The 20307-nt window shown below is 39.7% G+C and overlaps 1 protein-coding gene and 1 long non-coding RNA gene across 2 annotated transcripts in view; one reads left to right on the top strand and one right to left on the bottom strand.

The window, feature by feature from the left end:
• Positions 1 to 462: 462 nt before the first annotated feature.
• LOC141927759 (uncharacterized) lies at positions 463 to 12041 on the bottom strand. Its single transcript, XR_012624571.1, has 3 exons — positions 11910 to 12041; positions 3104 to 3210; positions 463 to 653 (listed from the first exon to the last, which is right to left on the bottom strand). It is a non-coding gene; the product is annotated as an uncharacterized LOC141927759 (long non-coding RNA).
• Positions 12042 to 17879: 5838 nt separating this feature from the next.
• Positions 17880 to 20307, top strand: part of LOC141927626 (connector enhancer of kinase suppressor of ras 2-like) — a 212889-nt gene continuing 210461 nt past the window's right edge. Inside the window, exon 1 of the mRNA XM_074834806.1 lies at positions 17880 to 18118. Coding sequence (XP_074690907.1) covers positions 18052 to 18118 — 67 coding nt within the window. The 5' untranslated portion in view covers positions 17880 to 18051. The remainder of the gene's footprint in view (positions 18119 to 20307) is intronic.

Below are 20307 nucleotides of genomic sequence, written 5' to 3'. Positions count from 1 at the left end.
ACCCTGTTTACCATAAGCACTTCCTGAAGGGACAGCATTGGACTACTAAAACAGTATAAATCCCACTATGAGCCCTTTGGACCTCTTGCTAAACCCATAGCCCTCACAGGACCTTCCTGTGTTTCCAAAAGTACAAGATCAGCTAAAATGCCAGTTCTGGCACTACCAAATCTAAGGAGCTAAGGAAATCCATGAGACAGTTTCCATCCATGCTTGATTGATCCATGTCATGGTTTAAACCCGGCTGGCAGCCAGACACCACACAGCTGCTTGCTCGCCCTCCCCAGACTGAGGCATGGGGGAGAGAATTGGAGGAGTGAAGGTAAGGACACTTATAGGTTGAGATAAAAACAACCGAATAATTAAAATAATAGTAATAATGATAATAATAATGGTAATAATAATAATAGAAAAGGCAAATGGGCAATGTACAATGCGATTGCTCACCACCTGCCGACCGATGTCCAGCCCGTTCCTGGCTAGCGCTCCCAGAGAAGAGAGGATCCCAAAACTGCAATCCCGGAAGCAAGAGAGCCAGTTTCCCAGCCAACTCTCATCTATATACTGAGTGTGACATTACACGGTATGGAATATTCCACTGGACAATTTGGGTCTGTTGCTCTGGCCATGCTCCCTCCCAGCTTCTTGTAAACCTGCATATGGGCAGGACATGGGAAGTTGAAAAGTCCTTTATTTCTCAGCAACAGCTAAAATCATCAGTGTATTATCAACATTATTCTCATATCAAATCCCATAGTGAATCCAAAACACAGCATTATTCTAGCTACTAGGAAGGAAAATTAGCTTGATCCCAGATGAACCCAGGACAATCCATCTATCAGTTCACAGAATCACAGAATCATCAAGGTTGGAAAAGACCTTGAAGCTCCTCCAGTCCAACCATGAACCTCACACTGACCGTTCCCAACTCCACCAGATCCCTCAGCGCTGGGTCAACCCGACTCTTCAACCCCTCCAGGGATGGGGACTCCCCCCCTGCCCTGGGCAGCCCATTCCAACGCCCAACAACCCCTTCTGCAAAGAAATCCTTCCTAAGAGCCAGTCTGACCCTGCCCTGGCGCAGCTTGAGGCCATTCCCTCTTGTCCTGGTGCTTGTTCCTTGGCTCAAGAGACTCATCCCCCCTCTCTGCACCCTCCTGTCAGGGAGTTGTAGAGGGCCATGAGGTCTCCCCTCAGCCTCCTCTTCTCCAGACTAAACCCCCCCAGTTCCCTCAGCCGCTCCCCATCAGACCTGTGCTCCAGACCCTGCACCAGCTCCGTTGCCCTTCTCTGGACACGCTCGAGTCATTCAATGGCCTTTTTGGAGTGAGGGGCCCAAAACTGAACCCAGTCATTGAGGTGCGGCCTCAGCAGTGCCGAGTCCAGGGGTGAGATCCCTTCCCTGTTCACAAGTGAGAGCTCAAGCCAAGGCAGAGTTGCAGCCTTTACTGCATAATCCTGTAATTCAGAATGCAGTCGCACCACAACTGTCCTACAAAGCACTTGTTCCACACTACGAAAGAGCGCTACTGTCTTAAAATTTTTAGGCTGTAAAATCAAAGCGTTTAAATTCTTCCTCACCTTTCATTCCGTATCACAATTAACTCCACCATCTGCCATCTTCAAAAGGCTGGCTGTAGGTCACACTGATATGCCTCTTGACATTTTTGGCAGTGGAAAATCAGCTGCATTCCTAAACTGTCAGTTCCTCAGTGTACTATTTTTTTTTTTTTTATGTGAGAATAGCAAAGCTTTGGGGTTTGGTTTTTTTTTCTGGTCTACAATAAAACACTTTTTCATCCTTAACTATTTCACAAAAATTATTTTCTTGTGACTATTTCTAAAAGAACAGCATGACTCCTGAGGTTTGGTGAGACCAAGTATGTGAGTTGAAGTGTCCTCCTTGGGAGAGAGCCATTGTCTTTTGTAGATAAAATATCCTACGTTGTCCGATCCCATAGCATCACATATATTTTGCAAAAAGACTGTGTAAGATTAAATCTTATCACAAACTGGTATCACTCATTAGAAAATTATCCTATTAAGAAATATGTTTACAAAGTAATCTTCCATCTCTGTCTTTGAGATAACAATAAAATTGAAGTATTGATGGTTTGATGCCAAATAATTTTCCCTCTATACTAACCCTGTCATTTTATTTTATCTACATACAGAGGAATTTGTTTAAATGCAAAGTACTTGTTTCATGAAAGAAGATAGTAATCTCAAAGCTTTGCAGGAGCTTTTGTATTAATCACTATTTGTTTAAATAATTTCTTTAAATGAAGTCCTACTTGGAGTAGGACTACATTATTGTTTCCACTTGTTTTACTTCCTCCATACATACTCTTGTTTAATCTCAGTCCAGATACAATGGAATGATGTAACATTAAAGGGAAGTTTAAGAGGAGAGGAAGGTTATATACTTTTCCCAATCGCTGCATCTATCTACTGGCAATATAGTTTGTACTCTTGGGTTCCTAATAGATGCTTCTTCTTGAACAACCATATCTAGAAAATTCCCTTTTATCTCCTTTGAGTTAAGACAGGATGCCAAATCTTTTTTAGATACAGGCCTAGCCGCTGTCACCCATGCTTGTTATCATAAGGCAACGCTGCTGTGGTGATGCACTTGAAAGCAGCATTTGGTGCAGAAATAGACTTGTCTCCTTTTTAAAGCAAGATAAGAATACAGGAATAGAGGACAAGTCTGCTGGATCATATCAAAAGCCTTTTTAGCCTAATATCCTGTTCCTGACAATGGCTGACAATAGATGTTCTGCGTTACAGAACAGGAGTAACTCACATATAGGGTGATCCACTCATTTGTAATTCAAGCAATCAGTATTTTAGATGATAGAAATACTGTGTTTGTCATGTTTTAATGTACCAAAAATGACCTGTGGGAATATGAGTTTCCTGACAGTATCAATGTATTGCTGACCAGGGAATTTCCAGCTATGAAACCTTAATTACTGTTAATCCTCAGTGTTCATCAGTATCAATAACTGATTTTGATCTCTGTCTTTTCCAGTGAAAAATCTGTATTTCATTATATATTTCATACATTTCATTATAAAATCATAATATATTTTACACTCACATGGACATTTTGATTCCTTTTGTCCGTGAAGTCTTCTGTCTTAGAATCCTGTTGCTTCATCCAATACAATTCTTCATCACTCATTCTCATTCCACCTTATTTTTTTTCTGTATAGTAATAGAATTAAAGATCAGAAAAGCACTGGTAAACTTTAAAACAAGGCTCTATTTAAGGCTTCATGTTTCAATAAGCTCATTAATATTTTCTTTTTATTCTCAGATATAGTTTAGGAGAATATTTTATGTTATTTGAAATGACTATGAGTAAAAGCAAGCAGCATCACATCAGTGGATATGTCAGTGTCAGCAAAGGTGGAAGTTGTGCACTTTTATTCTGCGGTGAATAAAACCAGGGCAACTCTGCATTTCATTAAATGGAGTCTTATTTACCATGTATTTTGTTCTGAAAATGGACTTTTCCTAAATAAATCCCAAACTGCAAAACCACACCAGCACATACTGATGGTAATATGTGGAGAACAGTGTGTAAACTGCCTTCTCGCTGGTGGCACAGCCAGTGACGCGCGTGCTCAGGCCACTCTCTGAGATGCAACTGAGACCCGTCGTTTGGAGCGTGCTGCCCTTCCAGCATATGTTCAAATGCAACAGTTTTGCGTCAGAGTAAGGTCTGCACCACCAACACTTAGGATCTGCTCTGCTTAATCAGCTTGTCTCTTGGTTTCCTCTAAAAATACCAATAGAAAATTCAAACAAATGTGTGACCCAACAACTTGGGTTATTTGAGTACATATATGGATAGATGGATAGAGCTGATTAGCTCACCTGGAATTACTCAGTTGTCCTTTAAATTAACAATTTTGACATACTGTCATTTTGTTCTTTCTGATGTCTTTCTTCTCCCAACCCCGTAGCCCAGGACCCCCTGCCAGCCCCCCCAGAGCACCTCAGTCCTGGTTGGGAGACCCTGCCCCGTGGGGAGCACCCATTACTCCTGGCCCCTGGGAGCTGCCGCCTCCACTGTGACCTAACACATCATATTAAAACAAGCTTTTTGACATAATATTGAAAAAAAAAATAGTAGCTGTTAACAGTCTATTTCAATAAAGATCCAAAGGCAAAAGCAGCAGCAACCTGTCATGCGATGCAGCTGATGGATTTGCTTAGTGGACCTAAATCACTGTGTTTATCTTGGATTCGCAGCTAATGAAAGGGTGCACTGTGCTGCAAGCCCCGGAGCTTAAGCTCCATTAACTAATCCATTCCTAACTCTGGGAATTGAAAAAATGGCGAGTGAAGCAGTGGTCAACACCATATCATACTTGTACAATTTCAGAGGAAGCAGTACTTCAAAGCACAGTTTTTTAACAGCAACATGAAGCCCGGACTACAAAGGAGATGCCAAGTATCACTTTGTTTGCTAAGGGAAAACAGGGCAATGGAACAGGGCGATGAATGTCTTGAAGAACTAACGTGCTGTGGAACTATAAAGCATGGCAAATAAATAAATTAATAATTTTTGTCATCAATCAGATGTCGTAGGTGCAGCCCAGCAAACGGCGTGTCTCTGATGCTTTGCAGTAGGAGAGATATCCTTTGTATGTCTTAAAAAGGGGGAGAGAAAGGTGGCTTTGTGCCATACCGCAAACATATTTTTCCCTGAGCTACTTGATACATCTACAGACACGGTTCGATACTGTGCAGGTATGTCACTGTAGTTTGCAAAAGCAGTAGCACAGCACCATTCCCAGGTTAATTAGCGATGCCCTTCAGCAAGGATTAGAAAAGATTTGAAAGCATCTAAAGCCAGGGAGGATTCCAAAAAAGCAAACAGCCCAACTTCTGTGGCAGACTCTATATTGCCAGGGATTCGACTTAATCGGGATCTGTGTCAGCTGCACTGATAGGCCTTCATGTAAGTCATTTTATTTTAGGTAAACAGTTGCAAATGAACTTTTTTGTATTTGTAGAGTCATTTGGGAAAGCAAAAAAAAAGAATGTCTTACCAGCAATATTGTTATCTGAACTCTACAGAAACATTTAGACCTTTCAAACTAAATGTCAAGTTGTTGCTTTTGAGTCAAATTCTTGCAAATTTAAGCTAATTAGCATAACCACTTTCCAAGTCAAACCAGGCCCTTATGCTTTGCTTAAGTGGTATTAATACGTGAATACATTCTGATTGATACAGCCCATCATTTTTACATCTGTAGGAAGAAAAGGGGAAGTTATGAGCCCAAAGGATTTTTCATACCAAGCAGCAAAATTCTTCATGGACAGAAATGTAACTTCACTATGATAATTTTTAATACAGAATTGTATTATTTTCCTAAGCCAACTAGGAAAAGTGTTCCAGCTGAAATGACGGTTAGAGAAGGGACGCAACTGAGTAGGAAGGAATACTCAAATAGTAGTTACTGTTTTTTAATCACAAGACTGGCACAACAGGCCCATAAAAGGTGAGGATCTAGGTTCCAGAAAATGGAAATTTAATTCTATATTGTTTTCTGTCAGCCCTCTCCCTGTCACATCTGTATGCTGCAGATATAGTCTTCTTAAATATTGAGCCTTGTGCTCTTGTTAAAACTTTTCTCTCGGTTACTGAAGTGCCAAACTCTCAGACTTACTAAACTCAGGCACTGAGTAAGCTGGTGTGAGGCCATGAAAGCTTGCCCTGGTTTTGCATCACTTTCTAGGTGCTACACTGGCAAAGCAGTGCATGGAAATTGAGATTAAAATCCAGTTATATTTTAAAGCTATTAACTTGATACTGCTAAAATTGTACAAGGAGGAATGCTTATTTTCTGCATAAAAAAATTATTTGCCTGGGGAACATTTTACTGTCAAATTCATACGTTTGTGATAAATGTAAGAATTTGAGAATGCTATCTCAACAAACAGGGTCACAGCCTATGCAAGCAGTGAGCTATCCAAATCTAATCAACAATACAAATCTGGATTTGGTATAAAAAAGCAAAATTCTTCTCTCAGTTAACAATATGATGGGATCATTGCTGGTTGCCAAAAGACCCCTTCAGTTTAGGGAAGATATCACAAGACTGTTCTTATAAGCCAGACTACTTGTGCATACAAGTACTTACAATCTCATTTTGTACTTACAAAATGTATTTATGTTCAAATATATGTGTTGAAAAGTTTCAGATTATTCTTAAATGAAGGAGTAGAACCAAATGGCTTATTCATTTAAATAACAGGAGAATGTAGCTTCCTTGTGCTGGCATAGTAAGAGTGAAGATGAGAAAGTCTTTGGAAAATAAGCTTGGTTTGATATTTTTAGAAAATGTCATTTAACCAGGATACAGTACTCTATTTTTGAAATCTTTTCTATGACAAATCCTGGCAAAACACTAGATTAAAGTCAGATCGTGTGCCTGGAAAACCAGGCACCAGCTGGGTGGCCAGCCAGTGGCCTTTTCAGATCCTTCAAGGCAGACACTGCATCCTACAGCACCGCGCCAGCTGGGTAAATGTCCAAAGCCAAAATATTCAAATATCTTTGCCTAGCTGTCCTTGTTGAAAATGTCCTCATTAGCCACTCACACTTGTATCCCCGGCTTACAACAAAGGTTTAAAGAATTTAGATAGAAAACTGTGTTTCCAGCTCCCAAATTATCTATTTAAAATACTTGGACAGCATTTAGATAAAATACATAGATAATATACAGTGCAATTACAAAAATAATTGCACTGACAAAATTAATTGCCATATAAAGTTTTCCTTTTCATTAGGCAACTCCAACTACTAGATCTCAAATACTTTTTTTTTTTTTTTTTCTTTTTGTGACAGGGTGACTTCAGCTATTGAGACCATGGACTGAAGTATTGCCAAGGAGCCTGTCCAGAAAAACACCTTACTTTTGCATGTATACTGCTTTGAAATTAAATTTTTAATCTGAAGAGTTCTTTTTGGACATTTTAATTATGTTTTATTTGGAGATTTGGAGTTAAGACAAAGGATTTATATTTTATTTCTAAAAACTGTCCCTGATAACTCTTTGCAGAAAATTTATTTAAGCATTTGAATGAATGTGAAAGAAGCCCAGGATGAATATCCTCCAGTTAACTTAAATAAAGCACTTCAATAAAGCAAGATTTGCAAAGAAACTCTGTGCCTATGGAGATGAAAGTATAGCAAATGGGAAACTAGGAAGTTGTAAAATCACCAAAGGATCCCTCTTTCTTGAGGTCAAAACTGGAAAGATAGGAAAAACATGAGTCACAGTTCCTGAAAAGTTTTGATGCCAGTGGTATTTTAACAGCAAAAGAATTAACTTTTACATTCTATTATGTATATTAGAATTCTAACCAGAATAATACCCTAACAGGAAAGTTCATCAAAGATGTATTAGCATCCAGTTTACATGGCTATTTGCAATAAATTAATATATTTCAAAGTTAATCTTTTTTTCTGTCATTTTTTCAGAGCTCAAAATGATACAGGTTTTTGTTTAAGTGTGAAATCATGTAATTTAGCATTTTAGGGGAAAAAGCTTTCAACAAAGTTTTCAGTCTAAACTATTTTTAATCCTAGCATTCTCTGCAAATAAATTCATGAAAATGAATTGTGCTGTAAAAAACCACTAAAACAGCTTTTCCCCTAGATTATAAATATCTGTATATATGGGGAGAACATTCAATTTACATGAAAAATGTTCTGCTAAGTTTCATGATGATGTAGTGTGAGAAAGCAGCAATACAACAAAATTGGTGAGCTATACAAAAGGTGTAAGAACTTTCTTAGATACACGGTTGTAAAACTGTAGACATTTATTAAGAAGATATGATGCAGAAATGTGGTGAGTGTGACACTTCAGTAAAACGTGCAGGCAGCATTAAACATAAGTAATGGTGTGTGGTTTAGTTTAGAATGCAAAATGAATTCATAAATAATAGATAGAACTAGTATTAGTAGTTTTAAGATAGATTAATATTTTTTCTAACTCTTTCAAATTAATTTAAGACAGCTGCACAGTTACTCCCCTTCACCAAAGAGTTAAGAAAATGTTAAATGGGTAGCCTGTATGATGAAAAGTTATTCTCCTGAGATTAGCCTTGGAGGAACTAAGATGAAGAGGGAGAGAATATTGGAATATACAGCTAAGATTTTTATTTAAACTTGAGGTTGGTGCTGTAGGTGAGAGCAATGATGCCTTCAGCTGGCACCTCTTACTCCTCTCTGCTGCTTGCAGCACCGTCTCCAGACTCACATCACCCGTCCCAAATAAAAGAGGGAATTGTCACTGAGTTCAAAGTCAGCGAGGAGGTGGAATATGAGCTGAGTCAAGCAGTGGGAGCCCTGGTCTCAGCTAAACCCAGGGAGAAGTTTTTGAGCTACATTTATGATGCTTTATTTTAATCTCCCTAATAATACAAAGCAGACCCAAGAAGGCATGAGGACTGGAAGCTGAATCCAGTCTGAAAATAGAGTGAAATAGTCACTAAAATCATTGAGCTCTTCCAGACAGAAGGCACAGGGCCTTGTCTACAGGGACCGTGAAATAAGGGTCAAGTTCTTAACAGGCTTCTTGTCTGTCTCACCTTTTCACAGCACTGGCTCACAGTGCTAACCACCTACCGAGAGGTTTTGTAGCCAAAAATTGCTGCTGCTGCTACTGCACTGAACTTAAAAAAAACCCAAAACACAACAACTTGAACTGCAGGAGATATTTTCCTTCAGAGAAAACCTTTGTCCTGCAGCTGGTGGACTGAATTCGACTGGGAAACTAACAGAAGCTTGAGGAACAAAAATAGTAAAACTCAGTGACATGGGGAATTGCTGATGGACATGTAGTGGGAGTCCAGGGGCAAGGCTTGGTCATATCTGTATTAAAAGAGTCTTGGCTCCTTTTTTTAGGATTGGGTATTTTGATACTTGCAGCCATTAGGGAGCATTTCTAATCTTTCTCATGGGCAAAACAAGCCCCATGAAAAGAAGAGCTAAAAATGCAGGTTTCTCTCACCCTGAAGAGTCTGCAAAAGAGAAGATGGGCTCCTCATGGTGCCCTGAAAATAGCTGTTACAAGGACTTGGAGGACATGGGCGCTAAGGAAACACTCAGTAGTTTGGCTATCATCAGAAATCAGAGAGTATTTAAAGAATTGCTGTATCTGTTGAAGACCCCTGAAACAATGAAAGATGAAAAGACTATTCCCAGATTTCAATGGCAGGGCTGTAGATGGTCTTTGCTGGCTGAAGAACATGCTGCTGAGACTGTCCTCCTCTCACAGGGAACAAAAGGACGACGTCTGGCTGCAGAGCTGTCGAGACACCCGGCAGAAGGGAGGAAATGCCGCGGGTCGGTAGGAGGAGCTGCAGATGGCAGGGGGGTTCTGACACCTATTGCTGTAAACAAGGCTTCTGGACGGCAAGTCTTTATTTTGGAGCTGAGCTCATGCAATTTGTGACTACAGGAGAGTGAGAGAGAAATGAAAGCTGACTCTGAAACACTGCTACGGAGCTTTCCAGTTCTTGGTAATTAGTTTATACCTACCTCTGCTTGATCAGAGCACGTATTGTCACCATCTAAAATGGTTTCAGGTTGTCCAAGTGCATTTTTAAGAGAAAAGGAAAACATGATGTTGTTTGCTTCCCAAGCTCTTTAAAAATAAAGCTACCGTTGCATGTAAGAGAGCAGAGCTGTGTGGAATGGAAAGAGCAAAGGAAGAGTCCTGACAAATTAATCTGAGGAAAGCTGGATGCTAATTCAAAAGCTCCTGGTTAAGAGCAAAGAGCATGCTGCTGGGATGTAGTGGAAACCACGACAGGACATATCATCATCATCTTCTTGGTGTCTTTTAACATCAAAGCAAGTTAATTTGGGGAGACAGACTGAAGGGAAGAGACCTTTTTATTCTGCATCCTCCTTTTTTATTAGTTTTACTTGTGTTGGTGTATTACTACAGAGAGGATGCAAATCTTCCAGCTCTGCATTTAAACCCGACGTGTCATCCACCAGTCATTCACAGACTTATCAAGGGCAGTATAGGAAGCTTCACATATTAAATTCTCTGAAGTAAACATGGTGAAGGCTGCAGCAAATGTTTTGATGTTGGGTGAGTCTGGCAGGTATTAGCAGCCTACATGAATTTTCTTTTTCTAGCGTTCAGATTATTATATCTCTTTTTCTGTTCACAATATTTAGGCAACAAAAAATTTGGCTCTAGTCACGCGCTGGGAATATCTCTGTAGTCATGGCACAGCCAGTCCTCCAAGCAAATATTTAGTCTAACTAAACATCGTGAATGAAGAGGCTACTGGAGTATAAAGTAGGAGCATAATCTCTGAAGTCTTAACCAAGGCATTAGAAAGACCTAATAATAGCAGGGCTTTGCAGAGATGCTAAGATAAAGAAAAAGCCATCTTGAGAATGCCTTCACAAAAAGCTTTGCCTGTCATCAGTCACTTGGCAACATGAAAGACAAGCTTGGACCAAAAATCACTCAGAAAAATGAAGACGGCATAATAATAATTGTTATAATTTTATGAATCTGACATTCTCCTTGCCAGCACATCCTGAGTGACCTCATCAGATATCTTTGCAGGGCAAAATTACTCTTTTAATATTTAAGCCCCTGTTCAAATATTTCCATAAGGCAAATTTTACCATGGGATGACGGAGGAGAAGATGATGATGATGATGAAGCACAAAAGAAACAATGTCTTTTCTCCCCATCACTGCCTAAATGGCACCCCAGTGCTCTCCTGTACGCTTGAACTTGAGCTTGTCTCTCCTCTACCTCCAGCACGAGTGTCCCTCAATGGCAAAACAAGTCCCACTTGCAATGTTGCTGGGCCGCTTCCTTCAAATAATAAACGTTACACAGAATATACAGACCAAGTTCCCTGAATGCATTAGGAAAATCAACAGGCAATTTTGTTTCAGAGCCTACTTTCCAGCCAGCAAATAATGAATAACAAGGGACTCTGATATCAATAGCTTGGAAGTTTTATTACTGTTGTCAAGTTTCCCGTTATTATTGTTTTTTTCCAAAGTAGTATGGTTTACCTAATGTAGTGAGAAGCAGATGGTTTATTGCTTATAAGTGGTTATATGATTCTTACAGAGGAAGTATATTGAACACTTTTTCTGTTTCTATCAAATAAATATTTTCCATTTATTTACTAGAAGGGGAAACGCAGCTATAAATTATATTGTATAGAAATGAATATGGATATATTGACAGGAAATGAAACATAATAGCAATAAATATTCTAATATTTTGTTTTCTTAAAAGAAGCTAGAGTTAGCAGCTGCTCAAATTTTAGAATTCATAAATGCGAAGATTTTAGGGCCAAAAAGAAGAGTTATGAAAATGTAGTCTGATCTGCATACCTACATAATACAAGCCATTGATCCATGTATAATAATTTTGGCATCACACTGACAATTTCTGTTAAGCTGGAACATATTTTGGGAAGAGATTGTCCAGTTTGGCCTTCAGAAATTCTTGTGTTGACCCTGTGACAGTTGATACTATAAGCCCTATGTTTTGGAAACTGAATTAAAACTGAGCATAGAATTGTCTGCCCAGTGCAACAGGATCCCCTCTGAAGGTAACAAGTTATATGTGAGACTCAAATAAACTTGCTGCAAGGTATTTTCCTGTTTCTCTTTAACTTAGTTAGGCTGGCCAGTCAATTCTGAATTTAGCAGAACTTTATAGTTATTCCCAGAGGAATTCTGTGTAGAAAAATGATAACAAAGGATCTTTCTGCAGTTTTTCCATTTACCAAACTGATGACAGCAAACTGAAGAGATAAATTATGCAGATGAGGCATCTATATTACCAATCCTCTCGGTTTTCCAGCAGCTAAAAGTTAAGCCTTACCCAAGTATCTGTATCCTCATGAAGTTTACTCTTCTGCAGAGAGGGAGCTGTGACTAGTTCTGGTGGTACAAGTCTGTGTGAAAGCATCCTTTTCCTTGTCTGGGTAGAAGCCTATTTGACAGGCACTTCCTCAAGGTGCTTTCTTCTTGTATCTATGCTTTGAAGATTGCCGCAGTGATTCACAGGTTTGAGCGTGCCCTCTTATTTGGAGCTGTTTGGAAGACTGTAAACATGTTGGCAATATTAGCGAGCAGACTAAAAACAGATCCTGTTTCCATTAGTATGAAAATATTTCAGTATTCTCTGTTCAGAAAAACACTTGCAGTCCTAGTTAAAGCAACACATAGTTCATCTTCTATGAGTAAAATTTATTCCTGGTGTAACTTCACACTGTCTTCACTGAAGTCAGTGGATTTATAGTAGAGAAGAACTATATTCTTTATGTTAATTTTTTTGTATGGTTTCAGATAACTTTGACATTAACCCAGGGTACATTTTAAACTCTGAAATATGGCTGCAGGAAGTGATCATTTTTTCCTAGAGATATGTAATCTAGAGAATCCATCTTATATAAAACTCTATCGATGTTGAGGAATTGTAACATACCTAAAGGGCAATTTCTGAAAAAAACCCAGATGATATTATCATAAAAGTGACAGTGAAATGGGATGAAATTTGCACTGCCTCTGTCCATAGTATATCTGTTTTGTGGCTAAATAGAGGACTTTATTCTGAACAGATGTCAGAACAGGAGGTTTGTGAACTAAAGTATATGAAGAAAAAAGCACTGCACGAAAACATCTCAGCAATGTCAAGATGTATTTTTTGGCAAGTGATTATGAAGTATTTCTCTATAGTCCTGAAAAACTGAGTATTTCTTGCATTTTTGCAATGTTAGCCCTGATTTCCAAACTGTTTAAGGGTGTTTTGATACCGAATTAATGTAAGGTATTGTATATTATCAGTAATGCACATTAATAAAAGTTATATCACCTAATGGAGCATGAAAAATAAAACTTTCTAATGAAGGTGCATGTAAGAGCTGGAATATTACTACAATACCCGTGACTGAATAGCAGATACTGCAGAGGGTTCCTGTGGGAAAAAACCCAGACAAACTAGCCAATGTTGTACCAATAAACACCAGCAGTAGAACTAACTGCTTGCTTCCTGTTTTATAAGGCAAAAAGTCTTGCTTTCGAAGTTCAAAATTTTCATGAACTTCACACCGTGCTGAGAGTCATGGCAAGGTGAAGTCCCTCGGGCACGCTGCCGCCCGGCGTTACCGCTCAACTGCCGGAGGAGCACCCGGCCCGGGAGCGCTCCCTGCCCGCCCGGGAGCCGGCCCTGCCCGCCCCGCTGCCCGCCGCCCTTCCCGCCCTTCGCGCCCTTCCCGCCCTTCGCGGCACGGGGCCGGTCCCGGTCCCGTACCCGGCGACGCGTCGCCAGCAGGTGGCGCTCCAGAGGCGCGAGAGGCTCCTGGCGCTCGGCGGGCGCGGCGGCCCCTCAACCCTCACCCTCAGGGCCCTTGGAGGAGGCAGCGTGAGGGCTAATGCGGCACCGCCCAGCACCGGCCGGCGCGTCCGTCGGGGAGGACACAAGGTACTCTCCCTTCGGGGGCCCAGCCTGTTTCTAAAGCAGCGGGGCTGACCTGCCATGGGGCGCTTGCCTGCTGACAGGAGGTGGGAGTGGTCTCACCCCTTCTTTCCCGCCCTTGGTGGGGGGGGGCTGCCCAAAGCCTCCTCCAGCTCCTCAGAATTTACCTGAGGACAGACAAAATCCGGCCCTTCCTCCTGTAAACTCAGGGTTAAGCAAACCAAAGGTTTATGATTACACAGACATGTCTGTTGATGCTATCACAAATGTAAGCTGGGGCTTTTTTTTCCTCATAGCACAAACTTTACTGCTCACAGAGATTCACCAAAGGCAGTTTTCTTGCCCTCCATCTTTGCAACACGAGAGTCTCAAAGGTTACGATGCAAAGAGATTGCCAGAAAGCAGCATCAGGAAGAACCTACCTTAGAACAAAACCGATCAAAACTAGTAATTAAGCCACATTCTGTTTTTTAAAAAAGTTCTTATTTTAAAAAGTTCTTTTCCCCAAAAAGCAGCTGCATAATACGTGAATATTACATGATAAAAAATCTTTAACGACAACTAAGAGTTCAACAGTCATTTTCTTAGAGATTTTGCTTATATGTCCATTAATAATATAAATTATAAATGTCTTAAGGTAGAACATTACATACCACTTTTTCAGGGGATTCATTACTTATTTAACCTGAAACTGCATGCTTATGTTTTCCATAATGGCTATCAAATGCCATGTCAAGATTTTCTTAAACTAACCTGCTTGTAGAGGACTTAGTTCACAACATATGGTTATTTCTTCATCAAAAAACATGAGAATATTTGTTACCAAATGAAAACTGCAAGAAACATATGACCGTTACACTATGTTACTGGGTTTGAGCATAACCATTAATTGCAAAGTTATCACTGGCCATGAAATACACAAGAACATTTAACTGCCTCCCACGGTGACCATGAAAATACAGAGAATGATGGTTTAATTAGTAATCCCAGAGATACTGGGCAGTGCTCAAAAGCTGAAGAACTACCAGTGTTATTGCTGTGAAGGAGGTACTCGAAACCTTTCAACCAGTCTATTCAGCCTTAGGTCTTTGCTGTCAAAGATGATAGCCTGAAATTACCAGATTATTTTATATAGGCCTTTGACAACAACACTGCATCATATAGTGAAAGGTCTGTTTCCTTTCTCTGTTTCAAATTCCATACTTTGCTCCAATGCCTATGCAGACTTCAGTCAGAAAGTATTTCTCATTTACATGACCTAGATAGAATAATAGTGAGAAAGATGTTCCTTGATCTTTTTTTTTTTTCTGTTGATTTGCTATATTCAGCCTGGAAGAAAAGCATAATCATGGGAATGCATTGTTTCTTTTATGTCAGTATTAGGAAGCAATGCAAGGTAGATTGGGGGATAGATTTAGGCAGAAGCCTTGCAATAAATTGACAGAAAAACACATGGAATAGCTTTAAGGATTACACAGTTTTGCTTATTTTTAAAAAAAGTTTCTCGTTTAGTGACTTTTCAAACCTGATTTTACTACAGTGACCTATAGCTGACAATATCTGTAAGCCAGGTGATTTAACTCTAGCACAGCTATGTTTAGAACCGTGTCAGTAATAACAATGATAGCTCAGTGCAATGGGTGGCTTCTTCCATGATTACTCATTTCAGAGTCATTACCTCAGCTGGCATACTGGACAACCTATATTAAAAAGTGCTATGAACGGACTTGAACTGTGGTTACTGAAATAGTCTGAGCGCATCTGGACTCCATTTGGCCTTAGCCATTGCTCAGCTGTATCCATTACTGAGATCTGTGGTCTGTTGTGGGCTCCTTTTCTGATCTAGACAAGGCTTCCCATGCTTCTGTGACACTCTCATATGACAGGGTGTAAGGAATAAATCTTTCTTGAAATAAAGCAAGAAGCAGAGGAAATACCGAGGTACAATCTTCCACGGACTGCTATGATGAACATATCCATGAGTTAAGTTAAAGGAGCATTTGTCTGGGGTTAGAATGAATGGTGACAAACTACAGCTATCCACACCGATCTGTGCAATGGATAACGAAGCTGCATAAATCATCTGCTCAAGGAGAGAAATAGAGTTACTGTTCTTAACAACTTTAAATATTTCATTCCAAGAAGTAGTACAAAAAGTAGACAGTTGTCCAAAAGGTTGTAGAATTCCAAAATACTGACAAACTGTGGCTAGTAATAATAAAGAAAAACACAGGAGATTATCTAATAGTCAAGGTATTTCAGATAAGTTATAGTTACTGCCTGAACTGGCACCATGGTGGTGAGTAACAGTATGAATAAATGAAAATGCAAACCATCTTTGTGGAGAAGACCCTCAGTAACAGGATATGAAAAAGTTTTAAAAAGTTCTCATTCTGAAAATGGAAGTACTGATTCCAAAATAAGAGCTTTGGGCTTCTTTGGTCATCCAAGGACAATTAAAATTAATGGAATTATGCCCACTGACATTGATGGGCTTTGAATTCAGGCTCCATCCTCTTTCAAAAATATGTCAAAATATACCAAAAAATTTCTGCCCAGTCAAGCATGGGTAGGAAACGTGAGACAAAAGGGCATTGACATCATGTCTGTCAAATGACAGGAATTGGAGAAATAGTCCAAACAATCATGAATGAAGATTGTTTAATGTAATTGTGTCCAAATACTACATTCATACACAACATATCTTACATTCTTCCATGCTTGTCCATAAAAAGAATTTGAGAGGTGAAAATATTTGTGAAAATAATTTTAAGAAACATAGCCTGAAAACAAACAGCTTGTACAGTTTCCAATAGCTAACAGAAATATTTATTCTGCATATCTCGATTGTAGTGCACTATTGCCTAAAAGGAGAAGTATTGTGTATTTGAAATCTTTGTCATTATTATGTCCATTGTAAACAGCTATTTAGACAGAACTAAAGCTACTGAAAGTGGTCTCCCAAAACTCATAGAGGAAGCTGACATGCTGTTCAGCTGGAAACAGCCTTCTTGAAGGAGAATTGATGTGAATCCTTTTGTAAAGGAGATCTGTGCTCTGAGCACTCAAAATACATCATAGAATACTAATCACACTACTTCCCAAAGCAAAAGAAAAATAAAAAAGGATAGAGTGCATCACTGAACTGAAAAGGGTACATCTCTTTGGAGGCATTTCAGGAGGGAAAAAAAAGAATGCCTGTCTGCCTGATCTATATGGACTTAAAGAAGAACCCTGAAACAGTACAGCATAAATATTCCATTTGTGTTTTGTGTTCCCCCACATGAGAAAGAGAAGGACAGATCTCAGCCTGCCTAAATGAACACAGCTCTAGTGGAGTGAGGCAGGCATGCTAACAATATCATCTTCTTACCCAAATGTGCTGGTGGAACTTGGAGCAGTGCAGGAAGAAAAGGCACAGAGGAGACATTACTGAAAAGAAAGGTGGAACTGCTTTGTTCTGTCTTTTTTTCTGGAGTCTGAGTTTCTTCCCCCAGGATAAAATAGTGGAGCTGCACATCTCAGACAATGGATCAAACAGAAAGCACCCACCTCTTCAACCACATGATGCAGAACTTGTGCTGCATGAGGCACAAAGAGTCACAAATGGGTCCAAAAAGCACTGTTTGGCACATCTCATTAAAATGTTTCACCTTCATCTTATGGAAGGGTAGTAAACTTCAGTATTAAGAGTATTATAAACATTTTTTTTTCCATAACAAAAGGGAGAGATTGACTAATGGTCCCAGTGCTTTGAATCAAAATACTTGCTATACTTGTCTGTATTAAAGTGCTGTAGTAGTAAAAATTGACTCTTTGATGCTGTCATTCTTTCACTGTAAAATGAGCAGCTCATAGGAGGAAATATATTGGCTCTGAATGTGGCCAGAAAAAAGAGTTTTCTTCCAATAGTTTTTTCTTGGGTAAGACTTTTTATACTGTGACATTCTGAATTACATGATTATATAGTATAAGACTCCAGCAACATTTTGCATTGTAAAGATGGAGATGCTCAGCATTTTGCCAGATGCCAAGTGATATTCTGATATTTCTATCTTCACTTTAAACGGAGTGACAGTCAGCATATTCACAATGAAGCCAAGACAATCTGCTATCAAGTTACAGTAGTGATATTTTCCCTGATGAAGATCCCAGAGCTTGTTGGAATAAAGCTCCTTAAAACTCAGTGTCTGGAATAGCTCCAGCTTGAATTGCTCTCTGTGTAATATAATTTTATATTTGTGCCAGTCTAATAAGTAGATCACTGGGTAGAGGCTTTTGTAAGTAAGTCTATACGTACTGCACCATTTCCTGGCTCTGTGCTCCAGTGTGTTGCAGGCTGTGTGCAGTGGGGGAGGTGCCAGAGCTGATCAAGCAGTGTAATTTTATACATTACTGAATCAGTGCAGGAGAAACCTGGAGGGACAAAGCATCATCTTCTCTTTGGACTGCACTGTAAAATCCTACAGCTCTCTTAGCCCAGCCATGCTCTGATACATTTTTTCTCTCCTTTTTCTGATTTTGGTGTGAATGATAAAGTGATCTGATGATGGCTCTCGTTATGGAACCTATTAGCAAGTGGACGCCCAAGCAAGTAGTGGATTGGATGAAAGGTATGATCATTTATTACCATGTATTGTCTGTACTTTGGATCCTTGCAATTTACATATCTGCTCTTGTATTCTTTGTTTTGGGAAGAGTTTATTCAGTTTTAATAATCCCTATGCTGCTTTGCACAGTAGTTTTTAAAGACACGACTGAGGAGAGAGGCTGTTTAAGCTGTGCAGCATGTTGTTGGAATTTCTGCTGAGAACTGAGTAGGGATCAAATGCATTTGTTGATAAATGCAGACATAAAGTGTTTGTGCCTCATGGCTCCATTATGCACTGCACAGTGTAACGTTGTGATGTTTGGTTGCTTTAAATTTGTCCTGATTAGGTCTGTTTTGCTCATATCAGGTGATCTGATGCAGTGGCTGTGCAGCACTTGTGTGTAGTTTAGGGTACCACAAGGAGCATAAGGTGCCGGCGGCTGGACTGAGGAATTCTGCTCCCTTAGTGACATGTCCTGATTTGTCCAGGCTTCCCAGCTGCTCTCGCTGTGTCCAGCGCACCCGCGTCTCCGTCCCTCACCGGTACCGTGGACAGTGCAGCCCGTGCCGTGCATGGGGGACGCGAGGGGGACACGCAGGGCTGAGCACGGCTTCGCTGGGGAAACTCTTCCTGAGAACTTGACAGGAATGATGATTTCCCTGCACATTTGCAGTTTCACAACACAGCCATAAGCTGTGACATGTTTTGCCTTATAATGCTCGGCTGTGCTGCAAACAGACTGGGTTGGATGGGAGGGTGAAGAATTGTTCGTGATAAGTGTTTGAAATTTCTCCTGAGTGGGGAAAAATGCATTTCCACAGTAGGATGCATTACTGTTGTTATACATCGCTTCTGATGAGCTGTCTGTCTTAAGAGACAAGTAATTTCTGCTACAAGGGATCTCCATTATTTTGTTTGTACGTTACTCATGGAAATAATTCCTGTAATGTCATTACTGAACTTATTAGAGGGCTGAATTGGATGCCCACTATAACATCCCTAAAGCATTCAAAGTATTATCATTAATAAGGGAATGGGTTTGATTTCATTTTGCTGAGATACGTCTCCATACTTAACTGAAATTGGGCTCTTTAGGTGCTCATCAGACACATTACATGAGCAAACTATTCTTCTACAAGCACACAGTATTCTGAAGCTAATGGTGTCTAAGGGAATGTAAGTACTTTGTTTCTCAGGTGTTTGTGAACTCAGGTGAATTGGGAGGTCTTAAGCAGGTCATTGGGATGGGTCCCAAACCATTAGATATAGGATTGATTCCCATACTCCAATGTCATTACTTGAAATCGATTCCTAATGTATGTGCAGAGTTTTCTGATCCACACCTTTATTTTCAGTGCGTAAAAGATTTAAAAAGTGGACAGATCGTTATGCTGTTTTAACTCATTACTCGAACTATAACGTAAATTAAATGTCAAATATATATAATACTTGTTGCTAAATTTAAAAATGCTTCCTGCTACTTTTTTATGCTTTTTGATGTAAACTCATTACATCTTGGGTAACAGGAATCCATAACGGGTAGTGCATACCATGGGAAGCAAGAAGGTCATACGACAATAGGTTTTAAAATGTATGGAGTTGCCTGACAGTTACATTTCTATACAGAGACTGCATGCTGCATCCATAGGGACGTCTGGAGTAGACAGTATTGTTAGTTGTGTGCCTCTGGGCTTAAGCATAAATAAGTATAAAGCAATGAACAGTGAAGTATTCACAAGATAGGTATTTTCCTTGGTAACATGAGTGCTACAGACCCACAAACAGTAAAATTGCACATTTGTCCATTTTTACCATGCTAATATCATAAGCCCCTTTTTTATCCCCGTGTTTACCTTCATGAATGCATACTTCAGCTGTGGCCAAAGATCTAACATACCCAAATGGAGGCATACTAGAATTAGTTTAAAACTACTTGTAAATCCCTTACTTTACAAAAAGTACCCAATTGTGGCCACTGTTTGCCTGTATTTTATATATTCTGTATGTGAGCTCCATTAGCTATAGTCATTCTCATAAATAGCTATTAATACATTAGGGAGGTCGAAGGTCTGCGTGGGTAGTAATATTCAAGTGTTAAGGCAGCTTTTACGTATGTCTTCTATACTGAAAGGTACACTTTGTCAGCATTAAGAGATATAGTAAAGACATTTTAGAAAAATGACCATGCTATGAATGTGGAATATTATCTT

This window comes from Strix aluco, chromosome 10 (assembly GCF_031877795.1).
Source record: "Strix aluco isolate bStrAlu1 chromosome 10, bStrAlu1.hap1, whole genome shotgun sequence".
In the NCBI taxonomy this organism is placed as follows: domain Eukaryota; kingdom Metazoa; phylum Chordata; class Aves; order Strigiformes; family Strigidae; genus Strix; species Strix aluco.
The sequence above is the reverse complement of the archived record's forward strand: the minus strand, read 5'-3'. Positions and strand labels throughout refer to the sequence as shown.